The 25,602-nt window shown below is 37.3% G+C and overlaps 1 protein-coding gene across 14 annotated transcripts in view; it reads right to left on the bottom strand.

Annotated features, from left to right (window-relative positions):
* The window catches only part of LOC120523489 (target of Nesh-SH3), a 281,674-nt gene that overhangs the window by 184,062 nt on the left and 72,010 nt on the right, over positions 1-25,602 (bottom strand). For all 14 annotated transcript variants that reach the window (XM_039744835.1, XM_039744841.1, XM_039744837.1 and 11 more), the window contains exon 2: positions 23,552-23,731. In XM_039744835.1, the coding sequence (XP_039600769.1) occupies positions 23,552-23,731 (180 nt within the window). The remainder of the gene's footprint in view (positions 1-23,551; positions 23,732-25,602) is intronic.

The following is a 25,602-nucleotide window of genomic DNA, read 5'->3' as shown; positions in this document are numbered from 1 at the left end:
TCCTCTGAATCTTCAGATATCTGAGAAAACCTTGCAGTTCTGCATCTGTTCTCGTAAATTTCTATGGGTACACAGTGGAGTCCATCCTCACTTCCTGCATCACATCCTGGCATAGCAACTGCTCAGCTCAAGATTAAGAAGAACTGCAGGGGATTGTGAGGTAGTACAGAATATCTTTTGTACAGAAATGCCTTTTCTTCAGGACAAATACAACACTTACTCACTTAGAACACCAAACAGGATTGTTATAAATCTCAGCCATAGTTCATTCATTCATTTTTCTCACTCCTTCCCCCTGGATTACAGTGCAGGACCATTGGCACTCCCATCAGTACATTCAGACATACTCTTTATCCACAAATTGTAAGGTTGTTGAGCAGTCAATCATAAGAACAAATATTGTAACATAACAAACAGTGTGCATAAATATTTAATACTTGTATACAGGGCTGCCACAAGGGTGAGGTGAACATGGGATTCCTTAAGGGGGAAGTCTGGTAAGAGCTGCTTGCAAGAGGAGGACTGGCGGTGTGTAAAGGTGAAAGGAAGAAAAGCCCTGGGATTACTTATTGAAGAGCTGTGCTGTGAATGCGGGAAGCAGTTTTTTAAGTGTGCTAAGGAATTAATACATTTTTACAGTTCATAATTTCTGTTTGATGCATATTACTGTTTTAGCTAATCATTTTAATGTTTCCATAAAATGTGTATTATTTATGCATATTATTTTGTATGATATTCCAAGTATGCACTACATCATTGGAGTACTATATTGAAATGTCTTTACCACAAAATGTATGTGGATTAAGTGTATCCTCTCATGCCTAGTAAGGATAAATACTGGGGTGCTGTGGAAGGCAAAAATGTGTCTTGCCTTAGATGGCATTACTTAACACGTCTACTTATAATTATATTGTAAATAGGCTGCACACTAAGTATACCTTTTATTTGCCTACTATTTCCCATCTCTTCCAAGGACACATGGAAGTAAGACTTTAACTCTACTATGTACACATGACAAAAAATTTAACCAGACCTAACCAAATTCCTGAACAGGAAAATGCAGGAAAAAAAATGGGTGAAAAAAACTGAGCAATGTTTGGATTAATTTTACATGTATGTAAATGGATCCAGTGACACTCCTCTGTAACACTGTAAGCTTAATACATTTATAAGCATTTACGATTCCTACGAAATGAATCCAATAATATTAAGACAAGGACAGATATATGCTGTTAAGTGTTTTTGTGGTTAATACATATGGTAGATTTGCTGCAGCTTAACAAGCATTTGATTTATAACAGGTGAATCTATTTACATGTCTTTAAATCTGGCTTTGCTTGCCTTTAAAAACAGCCTGCACATAATATGTAATGCAGCCTTCAAATTTATTTGTCTTAGAAGTAATGAACAACTTTCAGAAAAAAGAATACTCTGAGTGTAACCAAGATATTATTTACAGTCTGTTGGAACTGAAAGCAAAGTGGTACACCACAGCTGAGTCAAAATGTTATTGGTTAATCCAGACAAATTCTGAAACAAATTTAAAAGATTTATTTTAACACACAGGTATATAAATCATTTGCGTTTTCAGTTAATGTTCTTGCAGTGCTTTTAGCGGAAGTAAACTGGTTTCAAAGTTTTCATTTTTATTTAAAAGGAAAACAAAATCTTTGCTCTGCAAAACATGACCTCCACATACTCATTTTTTCTTGACACACAAACATATTTTGGACAAACATAAATTGACATTATGGCTCGCTGTACAAAAGCAAAGAAATATTAAAGGAAAAAAAGAAAAATGATCCAGATGGATACAACAGTAGGCAAGTGATATATTAATGATTTAGGCTGTCATTTTTTTCTAGTCAGTATATTTGCTTCCACCATTTAAGGAAAATTGAACTTTCTCAGCTCTTAGAATATTATACTGGGAAACAGCAACTTACTTGTTCAGGCTTTATTTACAGTGAATATTATATACAGTCATGGCTGAAATTATCGACACCCCTGGAATTTCCCCAGAAAATGCACCATTTCTCCCAGAAAATTGTTGCAATTTCAAATCATTTGGTATATGCATGTTTATTTCCTTTATGTGCATTGGAACAATACAAAAAAACAGAGAAAAAGAGCCAAATCTGACATCATGTCACACAGAACTCTAAAAATAGTCTGGAAAATTATTGGCACCTTTGTGGGTAAATCGTTTTATTTCAAGCATATGATGCTTGTTTGAACTCACCTGTGGCAAAAAACAGGTGCTGGCAATATTGCAATCACACCTGAAGCCAGTTAAAATGGAGAAAAATTGACTCAACCTTTCTGTTGTGTGTCTGAATGTGCCACACTAAGCATGCAGAACAGAAAGAAGAGCAGAGAATAGTCTGAGGACTTGAGAACAAAAATTGTGGAAAAATATCAACAATCTCAAGGCTACAAGTCCATCTCCAGAGATCTTCATGTTCCTTTGTCCACTGTGCACAACATAATCAAGAAGTTCACAACACACGGCACTGTAGCTAATCTACCTGGATGTGGACGGAAGAGACAAATTGAAAAAGGACTGCAACGAAGGATAGTCCGAAAACAGAATGAGGTCTACGAAGAAAAGAACACAGTACCTACAGTCAAACATGGTGGAGGTTCTAAGATGTTTGGGGATGTTTTGCCACCTCTGGCACTGGATGCCTTTACTGTGTGCAAGGCATCATGAAATCTGAAGACTACCAAAAGATATTGGGGCGCAATGTAGGGCCCAGTGTCAGAAAGATGGGTCTGCATCAGAGGTCATGGGTGTTCCAGCAGGACAATGACCCCAAACATACCTCTAAAAGCACCCAGAAATGGTTGAAGACAAAGCGCTGGAGAGTTCTGAAGTGGCCAGCAATGATTTCAGATCTAAATCCGATTGAACACTTATGGAGAGATTTCAAAATTGCTTTTGGGAGAAGGCGCCCTTCAAATCTGAGAGACCTTGAGCAGTTTGCAAAAGAAGAGTGGTTGGAAATTCCAGTTGAGAGGTGTAACAAGCTTGTTGATGGTTATAGGAAACTCTTTATTTCAGTTATTTTTTCCAAAGGGCGTGCAACCAAATATTAAGTTGAGGGTGCCAATAATTTTGTCCAGCCCGGTTTTTGAGTTTTGTGTGAAGTGATGTCAGATTTATAATCTGCTGTTAAGGTCCAAAACCATGTAAACAGAGGTTCAATATCTACAATCAGTATTACTATTTTACTACAAACATGATTACTGTGGCAGCAGACACCACAAAAAAGAAAAATTGTATTGAATTTTTTTCAGAAAGGACAGGGCACATATAGATTTTTGTTTGCTACTTTACAACCTGAATGTGTTTATTTTGGTCCATTTGGTTTGTCAAGCAGTTAAAAATGGATTTTTCAGACTACTTTATTCAAGGGACTGGGCCATTTTCTGGACAAATTTTAGAATTAAATGGAGTTAAATGATGTACTTACCCACTAACGCACATGTGTATATTTGTGGGTAGCAGCCATTATCATACAGAATTTGAAATAATCATTTTTATCTGTTCAGTATGTTAAATAAGCTTGGAAGGGCAAATAAAGTATATATATTGCTGGTGCTCAAAAGGCAGATCAGGCATTCTGGCCGGTATAACAGAAGGTTCCATACCCAACTTGTAAATTTCATACCCAGCTAAGAGGTCATAATGGAGGAACTGGAAGAATTGGCTTACCAATAAGGTCAATCCCAAACAGGAGAAGGTCAATCCTAAACATGAAAGGTGGCACTGTCCCTTAGGGTTAAATCCAAATAGGACACCTGCAGGGTTGCATGGGGAAGGGAGTATAGAAATTCAACCCTGTCAGGTCATTTGGGGACCACCAGAGGGCGCTAATGGGGAGCTGAAATGTAAGTAATCAATGTAGACCTTAATGAAACATCTTTACATTGTGCCTCCATCTTAGACAGGAACTACGTGAATGACCAATGCCCCCACAATAAAAACAACAACCTTCTAAATGTTAATTGCATTAAACAGAGCTGAAACGCTACTGTTATTACAAGCCTGCAAATGATGTTTTGTTGTTTATTTTCTATTTTAAAATTCTTATTGCTAACCTTGTAACCCTGCTATTTTATAAACATTAGAAATCACAGCTGAGTTCAATTTATTTGATTCTAGGTAGTCTGCAGCTCAGCTTGAATAATATGCATTTTCTTAAATACAGTAATTTAGTCTTAAACTTTGATAAGGCAGTAATATTTCTTGTAAAAAGACCAGCAGATAGAAAAAGTTAAAACTGCTAAAAAACTGTTAAACAAAATGAAGGATTAAAACCAGTGCACTTAAGACTTAATGCTAATCCAAACCAAAAATCCCTTAATTCAATGCAAATGTCTTAGCCTTATATTCTATTACTTACACATTATTTTAAACATTTTAAAGCATCCATGACTGAACAAGCTGGAGGTGCACAACTGACATTACAAATTTTAATCTGGCACATGGTATCATCCAGGCTAGCAAACACAAAGTCTTTTATAATGTTGGCACCCATAAAAAAACAAAATGGTGGTGTCTCTAAATAAACATATGAATAAGTTTAAACTTTGCTAAAATGGAATCAGAAATTTAAAAAATAAAGACAGAATTGGAATGTACATATTACTAACCCTCAGTAATACAGCAAGCAACTGGAGTAATATACAACTAAACATGAAATAAAACAAAATTTCTGCACAATCATAACATGTGTGTGCATGTGTCAAGGGTCAATGTTGAGGATGCAATCCTCCTAATCCACATATCCCATTATATATATCCCGTGGTAGTGAGGAAGTCTAAATTCTAGTTTTATGGGGTTGGAACAAAATCCCAAACTGAGGTGTCTGGTGGTAAGCTTTACAGGTACAACAGTGTTATTTACTGAGCTAGAATATACAAACAAGAGTCTGGCATAATAGTTTTTATTATCCAGATGTGCTAGGGCAGTATAACCATGATCACGACTATCTGAAATGTTCTATTTAATGTGTCCCAGCCTCAGTTTTTCAAAGCATTTCATCACTCACTGGTCATTCCAATAGCCCATTTCATTTTTTAAGCACAGGCATAAAAAAGAATCCAAAACATGGTATATTTTTTCTTGTGTTGTGAATTGTGGGGGGTTGCGGGGCTGAACGCATGCTAAAGAGATGCAGCCGGGTCAGCTGTTGTCTTGCTGCCGAGCTGCGTGTTCTGCTTGTTGCGCTGCGTGTCGATCATGTAAAAGCTTGTGCAACAGCTGTCCTTTTATCTCAATGCCTTGTCTCTCATGGGACTTTAAAGTGAATCCGAGAAAATCATCTATAGTCTCCTTCCAAGCCTACTAAGATTTTATTTTTAATAGAGTGATATTAGTGGGGGAATTTTTTTCCTCCAAAATAAAATAAAAATAAATAATTTCATGAATAGCTGTGCCTCAAAGGAACCATTCATATACGTTTTTTTCCTAACCTTTTTTGTTTTATAACTCTACCTAAATCTGAGATTCTATTGTATATATTGTGTTTAACACCTTGCCTGTCTTGTTGTCATTTGTGTCTGCCAGTCAGTAAACACTTTTCAGAGTTAACCCTACCTGTTCTAAACTATTTCTTCTTCTGATCCTTGTTAATTTTTTCTCATGCTCATCATCAACAGGCAACATGAATAGAAGAGTCACACTTAGAAAGAGTGTTTGGAATTTTACACATAGAAAAAAAAAGGCAGTGTGCTCTGTGGCTACTCTGTCAGGTGGGTGTTAGCATATCATAATCCCTTGTACCAATAGCATGAGTTTTCCGCATTCGACTTATATGACCAACATTATAAAATACCAGAAACTCTACAGTAAAATCAAGTCCCAACTTATCTGCAGGAGAACTTATCTGCGAGTATATACGGTAATTGTGATAAACATTACAATACTGGACAATCCACGTCCTCTGATAATGCTTTGATCCCCTGCTTTTAACAGCTATGGAGCCAAATGGCACACAAGACAGAACAGTTGATATGCTCATTTTGGTGTTGAAATCTATGACTGTCTATTGTTATAGAGATTGCCTCTTTGATGAAATTAATGTTCATGAAAGACTTCCTGTATTTAGTCAAAAGGTAACATAGTCAAACTAAAACATTTTTGGCAGCTTTCATGTATTAGTTGTGTGGAACAACCAGTTCCACCACTTTCCTTGCATGAATACTGTTCTTTGGTGGTTTTCTCTTTTTAAATAACAAACATACAATATTTATCTTAAACTGAAATCAACAAAACTTTGGGTTGGAATCAGTTGATTTTCATTATGGTTTGCTTTTGTAGTGCTTCTGTGCATTTGTTTTAGAGATGGTTTTGCTATTATTGTTTGTTATAATACTTGAATTTCCCCTTGGGATTAATAAAGTATCTATCTATCTATCTATCTATCTATCTATCTATCTATCTATCTATCTACCTATCTACATCTATCCATTTGTTTATAGTGGAGAACCAGCTTAAACACATTTTGGATGCTATTTAATAGAGGGCAGTTTTCATCTGATATGATCAGATAGAGTGGTAAAAGCAGGAGAGGGTCTGGAGACTTATGAAGGAGAGGAGAGCACATTACAATTAAAGCTGATTAAGTGTGATCCAGACTTTAAAAAACTGTTTGGATTTGTACATGTTACTGCCTAGGAGCAGTTGCATCATCCTGTTAATGTTTATTTTTAAACTAAGCAACAGAACAATTAGCAATTCTGAACCAATGTCTAATGGCATTTTCCTTTTTCAGACGCAACAAGCTGGACTTGCTTTCTTCAAATGAACATCTGGACAGGTCTGGCTATCTTACTGCCACCTATAGACCTGTTATTGATTGCAGCTGTTCTCCAGTATCTACGCCAGAAGTTATGTTTGTTTAAGGGGTTGTTGCTTGTTTCATTGTTTATATGTTATTTATATATTTCTCTTTCTTTCTCTCAAGCTCCTGTAAAGGTTCCCCTTGGGGACAAATAAAGTACATCTATCTATCTATGCTTCTTGAGTTTCCGGAAAATGTACATTTCTCCTTGGTACAAATATCTACCTGTCTCTGCCAAGGCTTCAGCCGAGTTAGCTTGACAGTTAACACAGTCTTTAGACCAAGCTTATAGTTTTGCCATTTTATATTAGTTTTTATTTCTTTATTTCTGACCTGGAAATTCAGTTTAGTTTTAGTTTTCCTTCACTGTGTATTTTTAGTTTTAGTTTAGTTTTTATTTTACAACAACATTTCTATTTTAGTTTTATATATATTAGTTTCAGTTTTAGTAATTATTGTACAGTTAAAGAGCTACTATGGAGTTTAGTTTTTGTGTCACAATTAGAGAGAAATGTAAACTTAACGGGTTTGGATGTAATATGAGTTTAATGTTAATGGAAGCTTACTACACTACACCACACAGTTTACTATTTGGTTTTGTTTTTGTCTGATAAAAACAAGTATAATCTAATCTAGATACTGAATATGAACAGTTTTATACAATTTATAACTTTTAAAAAATTTTCTATGTAATTATTTCTGAACAAATCTGTGCTGACTGTTGGCACTATTTTCTTTTTTTTTTATTGCCCAGAATGGGCCAATTTGTAATGAACTTTAGGTGAATTTTAAGTTGTGAGGGTTTTTTACTCTAAATGTCTATAGCACACCACATATCCTGCTTCAAGACAATGTGCTTATAATGAATGCCTTCAATATTGCATTCAAAATCTCAAATACTGGGCTTTATAATTTTCTACCAGCAATATTGATCTCTGATTCCATCTCAGGCACAAACAATTTATAGACAGAATTTTGCCACCTGCAGCCCTGAAAAGATATTAAAAATCAGAAAATAGATTTTACTGTGTTCTGACAGGTGTGACCATGAAAATCATGGGGGCTAAGGACGAACAGGGGTCTTAGGCTTGAATCAGTGTGCAGACCCCACCTAGCTGTACTGAATGAAATAAAGAAAAACAAGCATTTAGTGTCAAGGTTAGGCAGTGAGACTTGAATAGCCCACCATAAGAACAGTAAACCCATAATGGGCAGAGCAAGAGCAGGTAATAAGAGCATGTACAGGCACAAAACGACAGACACAGCATCTAAGAATAAGAACAATATATACATTATGTAAACCTGTTTGTCCAGAGCAGGATCACAGGAACATGGAGCCTACCCAAGCAGGTTTGGATGCAAAGCAGGAAAAATCTTTGGTATACAATATGTATGATATGGTTGATATTAAGAACAAAAATAATATGATGATATTAACTATCTGTTTTGAGAGACAGAGAAACATTGAAAAAATGGGGACAAATTTTAAAACATAATTCGGCTATTGAATGTTTTTCACAATATCTGGTATTAATAATGATAAATATTAACTAAAAAAGAAAAATAAATAAATATAGCATAAATAAAAAAACACATTAGTATGTTTAGCTTTTCATCACTTGGCAGACTCTCTTCGCTTACCTACCTGTAGTTCAGTAGAGACATTGGCAACTCTGGAATTTTACAAGGTTTGTATCTCTTTGTTGTTAAACGACGTTTTTACAGCAAAAGTGATTAGTTAGCAACAATATACTGATCTTGTATGATGACCTAGTCAGTCTCTTGATCAGTGCCATTTTATTTTCAAAAATCGGGAGTGGTTGCCCCTAGACTTTCTCATTTAATCAGATTTGGGTAGAGTAACCAAAAATTGTACTCAAGTAAGAGTAGCGTTACTGCAAAATATTATTACTCAAGTAGAAGTAAAAAGTAGTCATCAAAAAAATTACTCAAGTAAGAGTAAAAAAGTATTTGGTGAAAACAAGTACTGAATAACTGTTTGAACATAATAAATTATTTATTTTTCAGAAATGTTGTAATAAGACAATAAATGTAACATAATGTGCAAATTCTGCTATTTCCAAATAATAAAATTAAAAATGAGCAAAAATAACATCTTTACAAAATAAACATGCACAAATAACACAAAGTTCCAAATCTCGGTTTTGAAGTCAATATCTACAGTAGGTAACATGTATGTTTGAACAGTGCAAACTACTTACAGTGACCAGATATACTGTACACTGACAGTATAATACTGTATATTCACTTGTGGTGTAGGGGGTCCACAGCTTCAAAAAAAAAAGGGCCAGTTTCAAATCCATAAAGCTGTGTCACTCTCCGTGAGCGCAATTGCACGACTGCAGGGAGTTAATAAGGTAGTTGGAGCGTGCAGGTGCGATTGTTCTCAACTACTTCATTGGCTTCCTGCGGCATGTGATTAAGGCCCACGGAGATGGGAGTGTATATATACGGGTTTGCATAAAAAAAAAGAAGGGAGAATTAAAGAAAAGAGGTTAAAAGACATAAAAGGCAGTTTCAGGAACGACGATCTGGCCACCTGGATGGAGGAAGCAGTGCGAGCTAGGGCGCCATGAAAAAGCATTAACTGTGGCGCTCTAGTGGCTAGTTCACCCCACTGAACATTCGGGTGGAGTGTGGCGAGCAAGGCAGGTGCCCTCCCTAGGCTTCCTAGGTGCGACCACATGAGCACGAAGGAAGAAGGTAGGAGAGCCGACCTCGGACGGTCTGGCAGTGATGCCTGAAGGCAGCCAAGATGGAGGTTGGCCGAAAGGAGCTCATGGCTGCTGAGTCTCCACCGGCTACGTGAGCAATAGGTGAGCCGGGAAGAATGAGAACGAGGTGGGCTGAGATCAGGAGTTAGTCTGCATTTTAGCAGATTTATTTATTGATTTTTTTTTATCCCCACTTTTCACAATGATTTTTATGGATTTATATATGTACTGTTTTTTTAAAACACTGCACCATTGACACTTGGCGTTGATTTTACTTTTGCTTTGACTGTTTTTTAATAAAAGCACTTGAGCACTTTTTCCACCATCCTCTGGCCTCATCAGTGAGTTATCCTCCTATGTCAGCTCAACTCAGTCATAACTATCGACGGTGGGGTTCAGCAGACTCCCATGTAGTAAGAGGGAGTCTATAGGGGACCGGTATTGTCACACACTTGCACTCCAAACAGCACAGCTGATAGAAATAACATTAGAACAAGGCAGCTTGTGCACGTATAAGAAGTCTCACTTTACCATGACTGTCTGTGTCTGTGTATGTATGCTTGTTCTTCACTTAGTGAAGTGATGGTTAAGCTTCAGCAGGAGTTGGCTTTCAAGGTTCTTGCAGTTCAGCTATGACTGTTTAGCAGTGAACAGGAGCACCGCATGACTAAAAAGTCTGTCACAGGCTGCAGACACAGGAAGGTTGTGTGTGGTCATGTGACTACATGGCTACGTCTGATTGGTGAAACAGAGTCATGTGATTATTGTTGCTACATTTGACTGGTGAAACAGACATGCAGTAGATCCACTGGCGACTTCTTTCTGGCAAAATATAACATATCTAATGTGTAAATGGAAAAATGTAATGAGTCGAGTGTTGCCCAATGTAGCAGAGTAAGAGTAGCATTTCTTCTTCACAGATGTACTCAAGTAAAATTTAAAAGCATGGTGCAGTAAAACTACTCTTAGAAGTACAATTTTTTTAAAAAGTTACTCAAGTAAATGTAACGGAGTAAATGTAACATGTTACAACCCACCTCTGGATATGGGTATGGATATTTGAGGAGTAAACCGCAAGACAATGATTATATTATGTAAATTAAAGAACCATCAATAACAAATCAAATTAATAATATATTGAACAATTATTCTAAAAGTAAAGTTGATTAAATCGGACTGTGCAGCTACATGAATAAAAAAAAAATTGAGTATGCATTCAGGTAAAGTAGCACTTCTGGTTGATGGATTTTGCCCAAAAGTTAATACAGATCTACAATTTTGGTGTAACGACCACATGCCAAAGTTCATCCATCTATCTAGTTGCGTTTTTGAGTTACTGTGTTTGCACACACACACACACGGACATAATTCCAAAAAACTGTATTTTCGGACTCAGGAAGGTCTAAAACGTCAAAATTTATCAAAATCTTGTGGTCGAATTTTTTCATGACTAGCAAAATACCCTCGCTTCGCAGCGGCGAAGTACTGCCTTAAAATGTTGATTAAAAAGAAAAGTAAACCTTTTTAAACTGAGGGAAAATATACCAATAATTATTTGTGAAGGATCTGTTTGTATGCCACGTTGTCAGTTCGGCCCTCCGGTTGTAATATGACCAAGCTGTGTGCTGAGCTTACTCTTGAGCATGCAATGTACAGTTGGCCATGTGAAAAGCAATCTTGCCTCAAATCTCACAGCTTGGATTGCTGCTGTCATAATCGGTTTGAGTTTCATGGTTTGTTTCAATTATGTTAGTATTTGCAGGACTTGTTGTGTTGAAGTGACAGCTGTCAAGTGTTGTAAACATACAACCGGTTTCATTGATAACTTTGCATCCAGCTTTGGAGAGTTTAAACATTCATAAACATCAAAGTGTCCACTACTCAAATCGTCACCTGTGAATCTAAGATGTTTAAGAGGCATTGGCCGTTGTCCAAAGGTGTAAAATATTTGGCCATTTTGGTACACTTGAAAGTGACAACCGAACACTTCAGCGACAGCCATCAACTCATATGCAGAACCATAGGTGAAGGGCTTAAGCATTTCACTCTTATAGTGCTCCTGTGTAGAATAATTATCTCCTGTATCATCATCAGTCCACACCTTGAACCTGTCCCAGTCATTCAATACATAAGACACAATGTTCCTCCGGATATCAAGAGTGAGCCTGATATGGCCATGCAATATGTAACACGGAGAATAGAAAAGGCTGGCGCCATCTCCGGGCATGGAAACCACTCGGTAAGTAACAGTTCTTTTATCGATGGTGACCACCTTGATAGACATGTTAATGGGGGTACGGTTGGAATGATAAAGGAAATGGGTACCTGAACAATGTAAACTATATCTAAAATACCTATGCAATAACTATAATTGTAATAAACAAACAATAAAACAGCGGAGAAGCCGTGGATTAAATAAAAAGGTTGCAGTTATCAGCAGGGAGACATGAATACCGAGGCGAAGCAAGGAAGGAAATGAAGAGACCAGAGCGACGGATGGCCTTATATAGACAGGCAGCCAACAATGTGGGAGGCGTGGGGATGGGGGACCCAACGCCACCTCACAAGGCGACCGAGCTGCAGGCTATGGATGTATATATGTACTGTCACGAATGCGCGACTAGGAGGCCGCGGAAGGACCTTAAAACACATCGAGAGACGTTCGCCGGTGGGGAATGGTGGGGTACTAACCTTTTTCCTTTGTTTTCCAGAAGTAAAGACGCTCCGCCATGAGCCACTATACCACAGTGCGTCGACTTCCTCCCTTCCTCCGCCATCTTCCCTGAGGTCACCAGTCCCGGCATCCCTCACGCCTCCTTCCCAGCATTCCTCCACTTCCGGCTCCTCCCATATAAAATGGCCGCTGACGCCTAGTATGGCGTCGCGCAGATGCAATTGTTTTGTTTTTTCTGTCTGACCGTTTTTTTGTTATTAGGAGCTGGATTGTAGACAATATACGGGGCCGGAAAACCCCAAACCTTTCTTCTGTTTGGCTCTAAGTTTGTTACAGTACGTAAGTAGGATTCAGTTAGCGTTGGGAACCCAAGTACCAAATTTCTTGAAGAAATTTCTTACCCATAGGTAACAAAGACCGTTGGAAAGTTTAATATGGCGGCTGATAGTGGCGTCATACCACCGAAATAAGTACGTACATCGGTTTCGGTTAGCGCAGGGAAGCCGCCAACCAAATTTCGTGAAGATGGGGACATAAATAAGAAAGTTTAACAAGGCGGACGTTGTCGACCATTATGACCGTTACGCATAGAATTTCTAAATGAAACCTGCTTAACTTTTGTAAGTAAGCTGTAAGGAATGAGCCTGCCAAATTTCAGCCTTCTAGCTACACGGGAAGCTGGAGAATTAGTGATGAGTGAGTCAGTCAGCCAGTCAGTCAGTGAGGGCTTTGCCTTTTATTAGTATAGACTAGCAAAATACCGCGCTTCGCAGCGGAGAAGTAGTGTGTTAAAGAAGTTATGAAAAAGAAAAGGAAACATTTTAAAAATAACGTAACATGATTGTTAATGTAATTGCTTTGTCATCGATATGAGTGTTGTTCTCATATCTATATATATATACTGTATCTATATGTTGTGACGGACAGCTGGGTCCCATGCCCGGTCGGGACGCCCCTGCTACATATGTTCCGCGGGAGCCATCACGGACAGCTCATTACCTCCCCCGGGATGCTAGGTGGCAGCCTCCCTGGCCAATGTTCATTTCCCACCCTCCTCCGTGGCTCCCTGGGACAAGGAGTCCTCTACAGCCTGGTTGGGAGAGGGGGTGGCCGCTAGGGGGCGCTGCCACGACTCAAGAGCCTGGATGGACGAATCTTCAGCCCCACCCGGAGGTGCAATAAGGACCAGGTGGTCAAGCACCTGGAACACTTCCGGGTGGGGTATAAAACAAGCCAGCCTCCACCACTGGGTAGCCAGAATCGGGAGGAAGAGGACGAGGTTGCCTGGGAGGAGTGGTGGAGCCAGAGTTGGGAGGAAGGAGACGAAGCTTGTCTGGGAGGAGTGGTGGATGTCGGGTGGAAGAGGACAGAGCTGGAGAGAGGACGGGAGGCCTGGACATTGGGGGAATCGGTGCAAGAGGCACTGGGGAGTGCACGGTAAATTGTAAATATTGTAAATAAAGAGTGTCCGCCTGCCTGTGTCCGGGTTCAAGTTCACTATATATATATATATATATCTATATAGCAAAATACCCGCCCTTGGCAGCGGAGAAGTAAAAAGAAAAGGAAACATTTTAATAATAACGTAACATGATTGACAATGTAATTGTTTTGTCATTGTCATGAGTGTTGCTGGCATATATATATAATGTACATATATACACACACACATATACTATGGGGTGCCAGCGCTGACTTTATATATTCAAGTTTTGACTTTATATATTCAGAAACAAGTTTTGACTTTATAGCGACGCTGACTTTATATATTCAAGTTTTGACTTTATTTATTCTGACAGTGACTTTATATAATCAAGGTTTGACTTTATATATTTGGGAATGACTTTATATATAAAACTTTTGACTTTATATAGTTAAATTTAGTCATCATTGCATAACTTTTTCTTTAACATAGAAATTTAAAGACTAAATTCAACTTCCATTTCTAACAAAGATATTTCTGGTGACTAAATAGAACCTACTTGTATCCAAATTCGAGCTATTGAGCCGTCGCCTGCCTGCCTGAATAAGTCACCCTCGCTTCGCTCTTACTTTTTTACCGTTCATTTAATCATGGCTAGTGGCGGAAAAATTATAAAATGGAAGGAGGATTACACTGAGTATGGCTTTACCAAAACAATTATTGATGGCGAATCGATTATTCATAAAGCTTCAATTGGTGATCTGTTTTTCTGTGTTAACCTCATATTTTTCATACTTCTTCTCAAACCAAGGGGGTGCAAGGGTAAAATGAATCAGGAAGCGCTGATCAATGTAATCGATGTACCAGGAAATCACGCATTAAACGAAATTCCCCTTTGCTTGTATTGTAAAGTGTGATTAAATGCGTGATTTTTTAACGTATTATGGAGCACATGCATCGAAGCTTATCAGCTGTGCTTGTGCTAAGAAAAGGAAACATTTTAAAAATAACGTAACACGATTGTCAATGTAACCTTTTGTAAGTAGTGCCTGGAGGATTCAGTGTGGAGAAACTGTACAGACAACGTGTGTATTAACTTGTGGATTTTTCTGTGAGTATTTGGTGGCAGCGTCACAAAGTCGCTTCCGTAACACTGCGTGCGTTAGCTGCGGAGCTCAGCTCAGAGCGAAATGAGGTGAATGGGAGGGGAGATGATGACGTGACTCCCCCACCCGCCTTAACTGTCAATCCCCCACAAACACAGTCTCGGAATTTGCATAAGCACAGCCCTTCACGTACAATTTTAACTTAGTTACAAAGTGATCAAAACTCTCGTTTATATCCTGCGTCCTCTCATTAAACTTGTATCCCGCATTACCCGTGGGCATGACAAACGCCAGCAGCAGTCTCTCTATGAACTTAATTTAAACTTTAGGTTTACACCTTGCTTTGTTTCCAAAGTAGCAGCACTCATGAATATGGTTGTATATGTCACTCGCTCGCTTCTTATTGTTTCGCTGCCTTCTCAATTATATAATGCATGTTTTCTTCAGTGCTTTTTGGAGCTCTTCCTGGTTTTCTACGCACTGCGTTGACAGTCAGTTCATGTGATTATGTAGGAGGCGTGATGATGTCACATGAAACTCCTCCCCCCACGGCTTTTGAGTTCAACTCCATTACAGTAAATGGAGAAAAATAGCTTCCAGTTATGACCATTATGCGTAGAATTTTGAAATGAAACCTGCCCAACTTTTGTAAGGAAGCTGTAAGGAATGAGCCTGCCAAATTTCAGGCTTCTACCTACACAGGAACTTGGAGAATTAGTGATGAGTCAGTGAGTGAGTGAGTGAGTGAGTGAGTGAGTCAGTCAGTCAGTCAGTCAGTCAGTGAGGGCTTTGCCTTTTATTAGTATAGATATATATACACACAAACAGACACACACACATATAAACATATACACATATATACATATAAACACCTACATATATATAAATATATACACATATCAACATATATATACACATACATATACATACATTCATACACACACACTGTAAGATATGGCCGGCCATGTACCCCGGCCAATACCCCCAAGCCGCCAGGTGGAGCCCTCCTTGCAGCATGGAGGTCCCCAGAAGACCAGCAGGGCATTATGGACCATGTAGTTTTTATGCACCACCCTGCTGGATGCCATGGGGGCCACGAGAGGGAGCTGCAGGGAGGACCGAAGAGTTCTTCATGCCCTATGACCCGGAAGTTCGTCATAGGAAGAGCAACGGGCTTCCGGGGTGAGAAAAAACATTATTTACCCTGACCCGGAAGGAATAAGGACTTGTGGACTGTTGGGAAGGAACACCTCCGGGTCAGGGAATATAAAAGGACTGTGGGAGCTCCCAGACGATGAGCTGAGTTGGGAGGCAGGGTGGCTAAGCGTCTGGGAGAGTGGAGGATTATTATTATTGTTGTTATTATTATTATTGGAGTATTTGGGAGTGGAGGGTGCTTTGTGCACATTATTGATATAATAAATATCATTATTGGACTTTTACCTAGTGTCTGACGTGGTGTCTGAGGGTGCAAGGGTGCGAGAAGCATCTTAATCTGTTACAACACATATACATATATACATACATACATACAGATAAATATACATATACATACACACATACACATACATATATATATACTCATACATACATACACACACACATATATATATACACACAGACACATATATACATATATATACAGATCTATATATATATATATATATACATATCTACATATACACACATATATATACTGTATACATATCCACGTATATATATATATATATACATATATATATATATATATATACACATACATACATACATACATACATATATATCTACATATATATATACTGTATATAGCAAAATCCCCGCGTATACCATGTTGTCAGTTCAGCAGTCCGGTTGTAATATGACCAAGCTATTACTTTTGAGAATGCAACGTATAGTTTTGTCCAGGAGGAAAGCAATGTTGCCTCAAATCAATGACAACCTTTTGTAGGGTGTGTCCCTGAGACTTATTAATTGTCATCGCGAAGCAGAGCCTTACTAGAAATTTGAGGCATTTGAATTAAAATGGGAGATCAGAGGGTATAACGGTGATGCGAGGAATACATTCAGAGTGTGGCGCTCTGCTGTTTTTTTGTGTAGCTGCCTTCACACAACTTCTCCACTGCTTTATAAACGAACGCCATATAAGGCCGTCGTTTCTCCTTGCTTCGCGGTTCTGTACTGTTTTATTGTTCGTTTATTACGATTATTATAGTTATTGTGTAGCTATTCGAGACTTACTGTACTGTTCAGGTACCCATTTACTTTATTTAATCTGCGGCTTGTACGCTATTTTTTGTTCGTTTATTACGATTATATAGATATTTATTGATTCCCTTCTTTAGCTGACTGCCTGCTCATATAAGGGGATCTGCTGGCTTTTTGTGAAGCAGCCTTTACACAACTTCTCCGCTGTTTTATAAACGAACGATATATAAAGCCATCCTCTTTCCTTGCTTTGCCAAGGAAGCTGCCTTTTTATTTAATCCACAGGTTTTCCGCTGTTTTATTGTTCGTTTATTACGATTATTATAGTTCTCTTTATATATCACATTGTCAGTTCAGCACTCTGGTTGTAATATGACTGCTGCTAAGCTCACTCTTGAGAATGCAACGCATAGTTGTCCAGGGGAAAAGCAATCTTGCCTGAAATCAGTGGCAACCTTTTGTTGGGTCTGTCCCTGAGACTTCTTACTTCTCATCATGAAGCAGAGCCTTACTGGAAATTGGAGGCATCTGAATTAAAATGGGAGATCAGAGGGTGTAACGGGGATGCGAGGCATACATTGATTGTGTATTAACTTGTGGATTTTTCTATGAGTATTTGGTGGCAGCGTGACGAAGTTGCTTCCGCAAGACCGCGTTAGCTGTGGAGCTCAGCTCAGAGCACATTCTTTTCCCACCTTGTCAATTGTGTAATGCGTTTGTTGAACAGGTTTGATGCATGGAAGTGATCACTCGTACTGCGTTCAGTCAGTTCACGTGAGCTGCTCTCTTGTGTGATGTTGCGATGTCCACGGCTTTATTTAATGTTAGCTAAGACCCGGCACTTAAAAGTTTCTCGCTACAGCAATTTTAACTCCGTTACAAAGTGATCCAAAGTCTCGTTTATACCTCGTATCTTCTCATTAAACTTGTATCTGGCGAATAAAGTATTCTGCGTTTTTCTTTAGCGCTTTGGGAGGTCTTCCTTCTTTTCCATGTACTGCGGTCACAGTCAGTTCACGAGATTACGTGGGAGGCGTATTGATGTCACACGCAGCTCCGCCCCCCAGGTCCATCGAGCTAACGTCCATTACAGTATATGGAGAAAAATAGGTTCCAGTTATGACCATTACGCTTATAATTTGGAAATGAAACCTGCCCAACTTTTGTAAGTAAGCTGTAAGGAATGAGCCTGCAAAATTTCAGCCTTCTACCTTCACGGGAAGTTGGAGAATTAGTGATGAGTGAGTCAGTCAGTCAGTGAGTGAGTGAGTCAGTGAGGGCTTTGCCTTTTATTAGTATAGATTACTATACTTTCTCTATACTTTATATGCAAAGTGGCAGGTGAATTACTGTCAACAAAAAGCAGGCACCTGAGAAATAAACTGAAACGTTTAATTACGTGTGATTTTTCTGTCCATACGGTAAAGATTTTGTTGACCAGCACTTTCCAGTTTCAGGGATCTGAATTACATTTTGATATACAAGTGCAAAGAAAGGTGGCTTGTAAATCGCTTTCTATTTCAATGCTGTGTGAACACCCAGCCTCCTTTACCAACCGCCGTTAACTATATGAATATATGCGGTGGCTCGTGGTGGATGACTTTCAGTTTTAGAGCTAAAAGTTATAAGGGTTAAAAACTAACAGCAACAATATTAATTCAAAAACGAAAACTAAACTTATTTTAGTAAATTATTTTATTTCAGTTAGTGTTTCCAGCTACTTTAATAGTTTTGTTTAGTTTTAGTTTTTCCTTTTGAATTATTTTATTTTAGTTTACGAAAATGTTTTTTTAATAATAGTTTCAGTTTTGATTTTAGTTTTCATTAACTATAATAACCTTGCTTTACACCTACATATTTCTTCAAATTCCTCACCAGAGTAAAGAGAATTTTTTAATGATTATATTACCATTAAAAGTGACAACTATTCAGTTATTTTAAAGTGCTATTTGGAATTTCTCATAGATTGACTAATTTTTAAATTTGAGTAGTTAATGAACACTGCACTAGGCAGTGATCATCCTCTTCGGTTGTATATCTAGTGCTTAAATTAGTCTTATGACTGTCCAATAAGGAGGAGCAGGCACCAAGTATTTGATTCTAACACCATAACATTTTTTTATTTCAGTTTTTGAAGACTTCTGGCTTAACTGGACTTGAAGTTGTGAATAGTGTACAGTTCACATGACCCCAATTAAATTTCTGTAAACTGTAATTTAGGAAGCTACTGTAGCTCAAATTTTACATATTTTACATATGTAGAGGTTGGTAAAGTATGACTCTTTTTAAAATATTTTGTTTCTGTATAATTTTAGTAATATTGGATGGTAGCCTGGAGGTTGATGATTTATTATTGATTTTAACACAGTTTGCTTTAGGATGCATCAACAGCCGATACAATATGAATACAATAAAAATAAACTTTTCCTTTGTGGAAATTCCTTCTTAATGCCAAACAAACATAATTTAGGGATAAGAAAACATGTAATGTTATTGATGCTTGTATCTTAATTTATAGTAAACTATCAGAATATAGACAGCATTGCCTCAACAAATTTAGAATGCGTGGAAAATTTGGCAGAGACAGGTTCAACAATGTGTTTTCGATAACAGCTATTTGACAAACCAACACACATTCAGCTTTCTATATTATTATATCTGTTGTTGTTGTCAGAGTATATTTTTATAATGGGTTAAGGTAAGAAAGCAAATATTTTTGTATTTTTTAAAAGTCACCTTTTCGGTATTGCTGGTTAAAATGAAGGCGCCTCAGTCATCATCTACTCTACATTACCTCTCATATAACTAGCAATTTCTCTGCTATCATGAGTTGAGAATTTGTATTTTTTGCTTAGATAGACTTGAAGTGAGTTATCAAATGGTTTTAGTTTTACATGCTTATAGGGTCATGATCATACTGATAATATTAAGCACTAAGTTAAGGTGCAAGCCTATTTTCAGTGTTGTTAAACTTTTTTCCAACGACCATTACAATATTTGCAGTGGATGTTATTAGTAACTGTTATTTAACCTGTTTACCTGTTAAATCAAAACATGTTATGAGAACATTTTGCACTCAATACATTTCTTTTCATTCTTGTTTTCCAAGGAGAACTACTACTTATTAAACACAGTGGCAATTTGTACAGTATGCATTTGATAATCAGCAATATTTGCTGACACATACCAATATTTTTATTGACCATACTGGTCAACCACTTAATACCAAACCTTTCCTACGAGGCTCATCTATAAAACTCTGCAAATTGTGCTGCTAAGGTCTTTGACTTAATATATAACTACTGACTGAGTTTTGAAGTCCAACTTAAATCTAAAAATACTTTTTCTTGTTAAATCTGTGAGTCTCTACTGCCTTCACTCTAGAAAACATTGAGTAGAAAAGAAATAACACCACCAGTTCAAAAATTACTGTAATAATAACAATAATAATAATAATTTTTACTAATTTACTAACCAGTAAATAATTAAGCAATATGACATTTTTGGAAAAATCGTTATCAAATAGTGCTCACTGTAATTCAACATTAACCTTTGCTGACTTAATTATTCCCTTATAGCTGTCCGGATTTCTAGAGTATCCTCCTGTATCTTCCTATAAGACAGTCACCTGAGGATCCACTGCTGATGTCAGCTTAGTTGCTTTATATCCATAAGTCAAAATATAGTGGAATTATTTCTTCATATTTTCCCTCGATAAATAAAAAACACACACAAAATACAAGGTTAAGTCAATAATTATCTGCATTTTAGTGATAATTTTGTTTGGCTTGGCTGTACAGCTTTCTCTGCCCACATGGGGAAATATGGTGTGTCTGTGGTCGCAGTGGTAAAGTTTTGACTTTGATCAGTCAGTTCTGTTGTTGCTTTCTAGGAGTAAACATGGATGTTCCACTCTTCATTTGTAACAAAGAGGAGAAGCAAGCAGTAATCTGATTTCTATGGGTATTATTTTCATATGAGGGGTACATTAGCTGACCTTAATGAGATTATTATGAATACTGTAGCTAGATATACCTGTATAACATTGATCCCTGTGTGCAGATTCACTGCATGGCTAATTTCAAATGCTGAACAAGTCAAAACAAACCTTAATGGATCCCTTCCCTCCCCAAGTCTTGAAAACACATGAGACCCTGTGAAATAAAACAAAAGATTTATATCTATTTAAAAAGAGTGTCTATCTTCTTAATTGAAGAAAAAAAAGTCTGCACAAATGGATCGGAAACAAAAGGTGCTCCAGGTCCATTGATCAATGAACATTAGAACAAACTAGTCCCACACCAGCGTCTTGTGGCTTAGCTAATGAGTGCCCTGAAGATTGGAACTCTTTAAGCACAATAAAAAACAACACACATTTTTTTACTTATTGCTAGGTAGTGGCCATTTTTTACTTTGTGTTTATCTTTCCATCTATGTCTTTTGTTGTTTGAGGTCAGTGGCAGTGGTTAGAACTGCAGCCTCATAGCTCAGGTAAAATTTTAGTCACAATAATCTATCACACAAAGTTGGCAGATGCTTCCTTAGCCCTCATAGACACTTTAAATGACCGTTCCACTTTTATAATCTGTTCAAAACTAGTTCAGGTCCTCCCTTCCATTGACTGGTATACATTTCACTGAGTTTGGTGAAGTTCCTGAACATTTCCAAGATTTTGCAGAACTCACGGCAAAATATCATTGATGTCTACAAAGTTGTAGTTAGTTTCTCAGCAAGAATGTCTGCTATATACTATATCTAAATGGAAATTTTCTTTTTGTAGTTCTATTGATTTTATCTATTATTCTTCACATATCCATGCACAATTCAAAAGTCAGTGAATGTGAGCTTGATGTGTGTGACTAGATGTAGTTTCTGCTCCAAAATGTCCGTATTAAAATGTTTTTCCATATGGCTGCTTATTAAAGCATTTTGTATCAACAGACTTAATTAGTAAGATGTCTTCTTCAATCTTTGTACATACCCTTTATGCAATTTCCACTGATGATAAAGGTGGATGCTGACATCCAACCTTGCAAGTAGAATGCTTCTTTTGTATGTGGAAGTTCATTGTTGATATGCTTCTTTCATATTACAGCAAAGTATAAAACAGTTTGCAGTGAAAGTCAGTTTATACTTTTACTTCAAGTGTACAACCTTAGCATGCTTCATTTTACTTGAAGGCATCTGTTTTGCATTCACATATGAAACAATGTGATGTATATAAATATGCAGCCCATATAGGTGTCTATTTAAATTAACAACATGTTTTAAAGTCATAAGGTTATATCAGATGATGTAATGCGGCAAGAAGTGTAAATATTTAAACCAAATTTAAATTAATCATAAAACTGATAGCATAATTTGGTTTAAACCCTCAACATAAAGTAATCAACAACAGACAAACAACAGTTAATCTCTGCACTCTTACTTGACAACATGAAAGAACAGTGTTAGTCTTTCTAATGCTTACCTACTGTGACTAACAGGCAGGGATTAATTGCATTTTGGCTCTTATGCTAAACTATTAACAGAATCTCCATTTCTGATTTAAAAAAAATGCTTTATTTTGCATTAAAATATTAAGTGAGGATCGTTATCCCTACTGGGGAGCAGCAAATTGTGATATTTTATGAGATCAAGCAGTTGTAATAAATGCCAAATCCAGATTTTATCACAGCAAGACAGTTTATAATGCAGCAGCCGTGCAGCATTTCAGAGGAATTAAATGGACAAGGTAGGTGAAGACTTTTTCAAACTTATAATGTATTCTTACAATGCAGGTCCTTTGTCTAAGACATTATAAGAAATATGTAAGATTAAAATTTGACAGTTGGTTACTATTACCTCATGCTTGTATAGGAGGTTAGCTACTGTATATACAGTGATGCTTTGCCTATATGATTTATAGTTATACATACTTGTCTGTTTTTTCTTTCTTTCTTGGATTGATGGCAAATTTAAATCACATACAGCAGTAAAACTTAAAAGCCTGATAATGTTTGAAAGAGTTGAATATTAAATCACACCTACCTAATTTGATATGTTCTGGTTAGATATCAAATGCCTGACTTAGAAAGAGAAATGAAAGCAGCAGGAAACTCATTATCACCAATGTTTAATAAGAAATATATGCTATCAAATTATATTATAGCATACAAAAATATTTAGACATATGTTTCACATATGTTAAGGCAGCCAAGAAATTTCAAAGGCTTAATAATTTAAGTGATAAACAAAACAATAAATGTCAGCATTGAGGAAAAGAAAACCTGAACTTTTTATCACTGAATTTGCTGCAAACTAATGCTCAAAAGTTAGTGGGAGGCAGAGAACCAGTCTAAGAAGGTAGTTTAAAACACCTTTGAGGCTACTTTATTTCGCATTTGAATACTTAAAAACCCTGAGACCCCCTCCCCATTAAGCTGTAGGCAAACCCACTCTATTTTTTGAAGTCATTAAGGAAAAACCAGATTGAATCAATATTCAAGACATTTTACATGCAAGATAAATGCTATGAAATAATAAAGGGGAATCATTAAGTTACTATATATCTTACCAACTTCAGTTATGTAAGGGTCTCCATTTTCCGGCAAGCCAATGAACTGCTTGGCAGATATACTGCTTCCATATCCTAAGATAAACCCTTCAAGTTTTGTGTCAGGGCTTGGTTTAATAAACTTAAGAGTGATTGTATCTTGAGTGGCATTAATGTGCACCTTCAGATTGTATCTTTTGTCTGAGGAAAGAAAAAAAAAAAAGTAAATATATATATATATACATTTTTTTTTCAAATATTAGAAAAACATCATCTAGGTTTTTAACAAACACTTCTTGTGGTGGCACAACTATTTCACAACTTTGAGGAGCCAGATTTGACTCCAGGCATTGCCAATGTCTATATGTAGTTTGCACATTTTCCTGCAGAATACCACAGGTTTTCTCTCGCTACTTTAACTGCTTCCTATATCTAAAAATGTGCACACTAGTTTAAGTGGTAAATTTTATTGTTCTGTTGCATATCCTGAGGCTGTCACTGAACAGACAAAATGGACTCTGACTAGGATGTTGTCAGGGCAGGATTCAGCTTTCTGTAAACTGGCATTTGACTGATCAAACACTGCAACTTGCAAATGCAGTACTTAACATTAACAACATATGAATGCAAGGTATACACTTTGAAACAGTTAAAAGCAAGTACCTCAATTGCATGTACCTTACAAAAGCTAGTACATTTAATTATGTTTGAATCAATATCTCTTGTATTGTGCAAAGGTATATGTGAATTTAAAATAATTTAATCATGTATGAAATTAGTTATTAACTGTTCTTGATAACTTACTGAATGTTTTTTTAGTGTATGTACAGTTAGGTCCATAAATATTTGGACAGAGACAACTTTTTTCTGATTTTGGTTTTTCTGATTTTGGTTCTGTACATTACCACAGTGAATTCAGATGCAGTTGAAGGGCAGACTTTCAGCTTTAACTCAGTGGGTTGAACAAAAATATTGCATAACTATGTGAGGCAACTAAAGCATTTTTTTAACACAATCCCTTCATTTAAGGGGCTCAAAAGTAATTGGACAATTGACTCAAAGGCTATTTCATGGGCAGGTGTGGGCAAGCCTGTCATTATGTCATTATCAATTAAGCAGATAAAAGACCTGGAGTTGATCTGAGGTGTGGTGTTGTATGTGGAAGATTTTGCTGTAAACAGACATCATGTGGTCAAAGGATCTCTCCATGCAGGTGAAAGAAGCCATCCTTTAGCTGCGAAAACAGAAAAAACCCATCCAAGAAATTGCTACAATATTACGAGTGGCAAAATCTACAGTTTGGTACATCCTGAGAAAGAAAGCAAGCACTGGTGAACTCAGCAATGCAAAAAGACCTGGACGTCCACGGAAGACAACAGTGGTGGATGATCGCAGAATCATTTCCATGGTGAAGAGAAACCCCTTCACAACAGCCAACCAAGTGAACAACACTCTCCAGGGGTAGGTGTATCGATATCCAAGTCTACCATAAAGAGAAGACTACATGAAAGTAAATACAGAGGGTACACTGCAAGGTGCAAGCCAGTCATAAGCCTCAAGAATAGAAAGGCTAGATTGGACTTTGCTAAAGAACATCTAAAAAAGCCAGCACAGTTCTGGAAAAACATTCTTTGGACAGATGAAACCAAGATCAACCTCTACCAGAATGATGGCAAGAAAAAAGTATGGAGAAGGCGTGGAACAGCTCATTATCCAAAGCATACCACATCATCTGTAAAACACGGTGGAGGCAGTGTGATGGCTTGGGCGTGCATGGCTGCCAGTGGCACTGGGACACTAGTGTTTATTGATGATGTGACACAGGACAGAAGCAGCCGAATGAATTCTGAGGTGTTCAGAAACATACTGTCTGCTCAAATCCAGCTAAATGCAGTCAAATTGATTGGGTGGTGTTTCTTGATACAGATGGACAGTGACCCAAAACATACAGACAAAGCAACCCAGGAGTTTATTAAAGCAAAGAAGTGGAAAATTCTTGAATGGCCAAGTCAGTCACCTGATCTTAACCCAATTGAGCATGCATTTCACTTGTTGAAGACTAAACTTCAGAC

Source organism: Polypterus senegalus, chromosome 2 (assembly GCF_016835505.1).
Source record: "Polypterus senegalus isolate Bchr_013 chromosome 2, ASM1683550v1, whole genome shotgun sequence".
Lineage (NCBI taxonomy): Eukaryota > Metazoa > Chordata > Cladistia > Polypteriformes > Polypteridae > Polypterus > Polypterus senegalus.
This window is presented reverse-complemented; position numbering and strand designations above follow the sequence as displayed.